The 7,656-nt window shown below is 37.7% G+C and overlaps 1 protein-coding gene across 1 annotated transcript in view; it reads right to left on the reverse strand.

Annotated features, from left to right (window-relative positions):
• LOC103478346 (exostosin-1b-like) overlaps positions 1-7,656 on the reverse strand; it is a 34,304-nt gene that overhangs the window by 5,125 nt on the left and 21,523 nt on the right. The window contains exons 3-7 of the mRNA XM_008432110.2: positions 5,872-5,979; positions 5,158-5,277; positions 2,640-2,772; positions 1,760-1,878; positions 1,108-1,203 (exon numbers count right to left, since the gene is read on the reverse strand). Of these exons, the coding sequence (XP_008430332.1) occupies positions 1,108-1,203; positions 1,760-1,878; positions 2,640-2,772; positions 5,158-5,277; positions 5,872-5,979 (576 nt within the window). The remainder of the gene's footprint in view (positions 1-1,107; positions 1,204-1,759; positions 1,879-2,639; positions 2,773-5,157; positions 5,278-5,871; positions 5,980-7,656) is intronic.

Genomic DNA, 7,656 nt, shown 5'->3' on the forward strand with positions numbered 1-7,656 from the left:
CCCTTTGGTTATTTTTATTTATTTTTTTTTTAAGTTGCATAATTTTTTTCTTGACATTTTCCCCAGTGAACTAATGTTATTGTTTACTAGCTGAACAGTTGGGTTTTTTTCCCCCTCAGCAGGAGTTTGCGTCACTGTAATACAAGATGAATTTATTTTAAAGCTTTTGTGTGCAAACTAGTGAGTGTGTGTGTGTGTGTGTGTGTGTGTGTGTGTGTGTGTGTGCGTGTGTGTGTGTGTGTGTGTGTAGTTCCTCCCTTTCAATAAACAGCAGGTTCTTTATGGTGGATTGTATTACAGCTATTCAATGACAAACTCCTAACATGAATGTATCAGCTGAGAATAAAACTAGCATTATGCAGCTTGCTGAGAGTTGGTCTGAACTGAACCGAGTTCACTGTGGTGAGCTGTGAAACTCGACAACGAAGGCTTTCTGCACGTGGTCATTTGTTCATATACAACCAGACGCAACAACCTGCTGTGCAGCAGAGAGGGAAGCCACAAATATCTCACTATGCTTTCCAAAACACATCTGAAAGGAACAAAACGCGAAAAGCTATATGAACGTTTAGTACTGACTGATATTTCAGCAAGACCTCAAGAAATTGAGTCCAAATATTATTTCCTGACATTAGCAGCTTAATGTCGGGAAACTCTTTATGGCCGTCAGATTTTTCTAAAATGTTCTGACCCGCCTGTGAAGCAGGTTTTATTAATGCTCCCTTCGGCGCAATTTAAAATGTCATAAAAATTAATTTGACATCATTTATTCAACAGGCTGTAAAATCGGAACTTTATGGGCTTTCTAGAACGCTCATTGCAACCGCTTCACATGGTGGGAAACAATCAAAGAATTAAAGGATATTGACACAATAATTTTTTCTTTTTTTTTTCTTTTAACAAATCGTATCATTTGACCTGAAGGCATGAAAGGATATTCAGAAAGCAAATCTTTCTGAATATTCTTTGTGGATTAACTCCTGTACCTGACAGCAGTTTTCCAACATTTCAAACCGTGCGTAAACAGCCCAGGTCAAAATGTTGTGACTTCTAGGGCAAAATGCAGCGATGTGCTCAGTGACGGAGGATTATGGCTCATAGGTTTACCTTGCTTTCTCCTTCTATGACAATAAATGGGACCGAGGTGGCGGGCCAGCGGTGTTTGGCAGGAAGAGGCTTGTCGCAGTTCCAAAGAACGATCACCTGTACGGAGAAAACAGGCGGCATGAATCACCCTCATTTGCATGTTTCTGAACGTAGTAGTTGTTTTGATTCGTCTTTCAACACTAATTTAGAGCATGGCTTTTATGTAAATCTACATTTCTGTTTTAAGTACTAGCCCTCCACACACAAAAAGACAAAAGAAAACTGTTACTGCTGCAGCACATTATATATTACTCAGTATTATTATCTTAAACAACCTCGTAGCATAACAACATACACTGCTGTTGTATGTGAGGCACAACAACAGCAGCTTAGTTACATCTGTTGTGTAGTTTTCCCTGCAGTGTGAACAGGAATATTCAAATGACATGAGGGGGGGAAAAAAAAAGACTGACAGGTTGGATCTGCTGCAGCAGGAACGTCTCCAAATGATCATAACATCTTTCTGTCATTCCTCAAATGTAATTAAGAAGCTCATTTAACAAACAGCTTAAATTCAACAACTGATCAGATAGACCCTCAGTATTCATTTTGATCAATGATACTTTCATGGAGTAACACATAAGGAACACGTGGGAATCAATGTGTCGGTCACCTGAGCACAGTACTGGGATTTGGCAACGGCAACAAGCAGCTTCATCACTGGTTGGGACTGGGAGACCAGTGGGGTGACCACATGAATGATTGCTGTAAACTTGGGGTACGGTTTGATACCTGCGGGGGGGAAACATAATACCGTCATTACGTGTTCTGCTTTGCAAACAGTAAAAATTACAGGGTAAGAATTGTAACTGCAATGGATGACTATGGTCCTGTACAGGATATGTGGACGTTTAAACAGTCAAAAGGCAAAAAAATAGCTAGTAAGTCTGGATTATATCAATTAAGTGAAAACTATCAAAATCCCCTATTTTGTTTTAGAGTGATAAAACTTTATTAATTGATTGTTTTGGGAGGAACTATCCCAAAAAATATCAGCGTGTAATCGGTTTAGTCTCTTATTCAAATTAATATTTCTTAGAAAAAAAAAAAGATCTATGGAAGCCGTTAGAAAGATAATGTTTCCGGCTGATGATGCTGGTACCAAGACAAACAGAAAATCAAGTTCAAAGAGAAATAAGTTCAAAGAAACATGTAATTATTGTAGTATGAAAAAAAAACGTGAGTTGTACAATTATCCTGAGAAAACTAAATCTGCAGCAGTTCTGTTTTTGAATAAAATAAGTATAATTTTTAATCCTGTGTAAAAAAAAAAAAAAAGTCACAGTAGGGCAAAAAACCAGGCAGTTCTGTAACACGATGGTAAGTTCTTCTATGAGACATCTTGATTTATTAATTCTTTATTTTTTGTTGTCATCTGTTCAGGGGTCGAGTCACAGAGATAAAAATCTGTCAAAAATTGAAGATTATTATAAACAGAGCTAGTATTAAGTGATCTGAGCTCACAATACAAGGCGTAGCTATAACCTACTGACCCAGCTTAGCGTAGAAGAAGGGGAAATCCCCCAGGTGAGTGGAGTAGCGAGGCAGAGTGAAGAGCCCACCAGGAAGGCTGTTCCACATCAGGCTACTTCTGGAGTTGTGGTCCAGAACGCGGTCCTGGATGATCTGACATTACAATGGAGCGGAACACGGATCATTAAAAAAACAAAAAAAACAAAGAACATAATTTCAATAAATACTACTGATCTGCTTCTAATGACATTTTTTGGAAACAAACTCCACTGACTGCAGCCGACTATTTTTTTCTTAAACGGCATGTCTTGAATGTAGTAAGTTTTGATAAACATTCAACAGTAATCTACAAAAAACAAACAAACACACAAACAACAAATGCTTAAACTTTAAAAAGCTCTGGTATGTTCCTTATGATGCAATAAAATAATGCCCTTCAGCATCTTATCTTTGAAAACACAAAAGCTTTGAAGTTTACTCTGCTTTTTCTGGCTCAGTTCTTAAAAGTCAACCATTAAGAATTAATTTTGTTTTTCAGACTAAAAAAAGAAAAAAGACCGTCATAAGGGTTTTTTCTCACATCACTAATCATTCCCTCTTGATAAAAACCACTTTGAGAACCAAGGAACAAGATATTTTTATAAAATGTCAGGGACCGTCAGAATTTAATGAATCCAAATTAATTGATTACTGAAATAATTGTCAACTAATTTAGTGCAGACAAACAAAAATTCCATTTGGCAAAAATAAAAATTATTATGCAACAATTGTACTGCAATTTGGGAAATAAAAAGCTTACTTTCTTATTTAAAAAAGGGATTGAATCATTTATTTATTTGCATCTTTAAATGTTAATCTAATTTTGCACAAAAAGGCTTAAGTGGCTAAATGAAAACTTTATAGAATGTGGATTTTTTCATCCGACTGTCAGAAAAATTAATAGATTAATCCATTATTAAAATAATTGTTAGTTGCAGCCCTAGTCTGTAGTGAAATATCTGGAATCACATGACAGGCTTATAAAAATTGCACACCTGAAGCCAAAACATGGCTGCTGGAAAAGAGTTAAGATACGGAGAGTGTAAAGAGATTGCAGATAAGCTGCTTGGTTCTGCAACTTTATGCTGCTGTGCTGTTGAGAGGAAAAATTCACCTCTGTGCATCAATGCCTTTTGCTGTTATCAAAAGATGGAGGCTAATGGTGTGACCTATTGCTGGCTCGGTCTCACATGCAACAAAAAATCGAGATAACTTCGAAAAGCTGATCTATTCCAGCTGTCACTCAGGTAATTTACCAACCACTTCAAAGTCCAAGGGCCGCTGCTGACATATGAAGGTATAGCGGCGATGGTGCTTGTGAGCTTAGAGACGATGAACTATGCTGACACAAAAAGCCTGCCGCACTCATAAGGAACTTTAGACATTCCCTCGGCTGCTGTCTCGCACCCTTATCAATTTCTATTCTTCTCGGCTCTTGTCTTCAGCCGCTTGCAATTCTAACCCGGCAGCGGCTTGATCGGCTGGTACTCACCGGGAGGAAGGCAGATAAATGGAGCTTGACAGAAACAAACTACTGATGTGATTGATAGCCAAGACAGAAAAGGATGCTGCATCAAAAATATTGACAGCCCTCTTCTTACAACAGACTACTGTATTACTCAATCTAGAAGCTACACAGTTCCCTGCTGCATGTCACTGCAAATCTGGTAGTAAGGATGCATCGTCCATATGGTTGATGTCCAGATTTTTCACTTGATAACCCTTAAAAGACATGTTTATTTGATCTAGCAATTGAAGAAATGGCTTTTATAAACAAAATGTGGAATTTTTTTACAATATTAATGTAGATTGATAATGTAAATCGATAACTTAATCTTATTTTAGTTATCGATTATTCTAGCGATTAAAAAGATTGGCACATTGTGCAGATTTTTAATTTAAGCTACGTTATACAATATTAGGAATGCATTAAAGATGCTAATAAAAAACTCAATTCCTTTTTTAAGCTAGTAAAACATGTTTTTGCCTACAATGCAATAACACAGCATTCCTTTATCTGCAGGTGACATCAACATGTGATGAGCTCCGACCTTTCTGCTTGACTTAGCAGCAAATCAGTGCAGGGCTGGGCTGATTTGTTGATTATTTTTGGATTAATTAATTTATAATTGGATATCAAAAGGTGCTAATTGGGGATATATATATTTATTTTATTTTTTACAGAATTTAAATGAGGTGAAGCTAAAAACTGCAACTTGAGGAGTTTTGGGAAGAATATATTAAAAGACAAGTTATTTTTACACATATTAAATGCAAAATGTACATATTTTTTGTACATTTTCAGCTTAATTGTTACTCTGAATATGTTGTTGTTTCAGCAATTGCCGTTTTTTTGAGTCTGTATACGTCAGGTGACAATCGATTACAAAATTAGTTGACAATTATTTAAATAATTAATCGCGATTAGGGTTAAGGTTATATAGAATAGAGGACTGTGTATGAATTCTTCTTGTGCGTGTCGGGTATGTGTTGGTGTACCTCCAGCGTGGTCAGCACTATCTTCTCCACAGAACTGAAGTAAGCCTCCCACAGGAGCTGCGTCTGCTGTCTCAGAGACAGAATCTTATCCTGGTGGATGGAGCGTACTGTCGAAGGGATCTGGGACAGAGATGGGACGGGACAAAAAAAAAAAAAAAAAAAACAGCAATTAGATAACTGACCCACTTTAGTGAGAACATAAAACATTTATTTTGTCATGCAGGCACTCTAATGTGGACTTCCTACTACAGACAAACACAAGAAAAGGATGTTTTATAACGATGTGTAAAACAGAAATCCAGTCAGGAAGAACATTAAAAAAAATCAAAAATCAGGCTGCTTAAGAAATTGGAACGCCAGCAGATAACAGGAAGGCTGCATGTTTTACAAGGGAGTTGTGTTTTATCTAGTTGAGCTTTCAATGGAAGGTACTCATTGGGGACAATCTGTGCCAACTGCAAATATAAAATGCCAAAAACATCTAAAATGTGTGACAACTTCAATGACCTGTCATCACCAGAAGGCAAAAACGAAAATGTTCAGTTTAAGAAAAATTGGACTTGGCTAAATTTTGAATGTGCAGGCCAAAGAAAAAATAAAAATACAAAATCGGTAACACAAACCTGATAGGTGCATTTCTAACAGAAAGGAAACGACGCAAAGCAACCAAACCCAATGTAGGTTTTAAACTTTAGTTATTCACAGCGTTTCTACCTGCAACAGTAGTCTTTCATCCCCAATCACAGCTGCCGTGTTCCAGTCGATGATTTCTGAGAAGGGAAGCTCCCAGCCGTTGCTGAGCATCACTGGCACACAAGCTGCCTGCAACATCATCATGTACAAACAAAAGATGAGCAATCTCCCATCATATATGTGTTTAGTCAAACAAACAGACCTCAGCATCTAATTTGGAGAAGCTAGCTACTGCAGAGTCTTAAATTTCTTTTATTTAGCTGGAACCTTTGAGGGATCATTACTTTACTGTATATTCATGATCTACAGGAAACAAGTTAGATCTGAAACATTTCTAAATCCCTGTGTAGTCACACATAAACCTGTCATGATCAATTTTGCTGGATGATCAAATGACCCAGAAATGATTGTGGTAAATGATAATATTGTCACCTTGAGACCATTTTCGACTAATATAACCATGATGGCACATTAAGGCAAGTACACCAGCTCAAAACCCCTGCCCCAAAGAACAACTCATTTCTAAAGAACATTTGACACATCCAAAATAAATAAATAAACAAAAGAACAGAATATTTAAAATGGATAATGAAATCTAACCAAAATTACATTTCAAAGATGAATTATTCAGCTTGGATAGGGAAACAGAAGAAAATGTGCCAGTTAGCACTTTTATTAAAAACAAACAAAACATGAAAAAGATATTAAACGAGAGCATCTTGTCAAAATGTAAATTATCAAGCAATTGATTTATTGCTTATCATGACGGGCTTAGTCACAAAAGACAACTGGACATATTTCACATCAACATTTCATTGACATACTTGCTCAAACTTAACACAATATCAAGCACTACTTCAGAAACAAACATGTTCAGAAGGACAGAAGCAAAAGCATACCAGAACATTAATCCCCTGCTTCTAATAGCTTAATATTCTTTCAGCATGTGTGTTTGTTTGGATCCATGTTCTTACAAACTGATTCAGTCAGCTGAGTGTATGCGTGTGCGTGCGTGCGTGCGTATATGTGGGATAGTAAAAGCAGCCTCTTGCCAGCAGTGACAGGCTCTGTAATCTGCTAAGCGGGATACCATTCACTGATTGGTCACTGAGCACGCACACACACAAACACACACGTTTGTCCCGGCACAAACATTCCTGCACTGGATTGCGTCTGCGTTTCTCTAATCTGCGTAGTGTCATTAGCATAGGTAGCAATCTGCTCAAAGGCTGCCAAGCTTTACCTGCTTATCTGCTCTCACACAGCAATCCACTCCAGAGTCCTGCACTCCAATCCTCTCCTTCGTCATAATATCACACCAACGTACAACAGTCATTAAAACATTTGAGCTCGGGAACCTTCTGGGTGCATGAAACATCCCCCCCCCCCCATCAATTCCTTCTGCATTGTTGCACAACCTGATCTGCAGTGTGCTGCACTGAGATTCTCCACTACTTTCTGGCTGTCCATCTGAAAACCTCCCTATGGCACTATGACAACACGGTAAACCATGTTCGACTAACTGGTTGAAATCTATCAATGTCTGCCTGACTTAAGGCCAGGAGTGTGAATTCACAGACACACACAAACCACAGTCCAGAGTTGTACGACAGCAAATGTCTTCAGCTCACCTGGTCCCGTCACTAACTCCCCAGGGAAGTAATTATTATCTCGTCCCATACAGCACAGACACACTTTCCACCTTCTTCTGAGGTCAAAGGTCATAGTTATTCTAAGATCACTGACTACAGAACAAAAATGAGTTTAGAAACTCAATTTTGTTTGACATAAAACTAAAACTGCTCT

Source organism: Poecilia reticulata, linkage group LG16, assembly GCF_000633615.1.
Source record: "Poecilia reticulata strain Guanapo linkage group LG16, Guppy_female_1.0+MT, whole genome shotgun sequence".
Taxonomy (NCBI): Eukaryota; Metazoa; Chordata; class Actinopteri; order Cyprinodontiformes; family Poeciliidae; genus Poecilia; species Poecilia reticulata.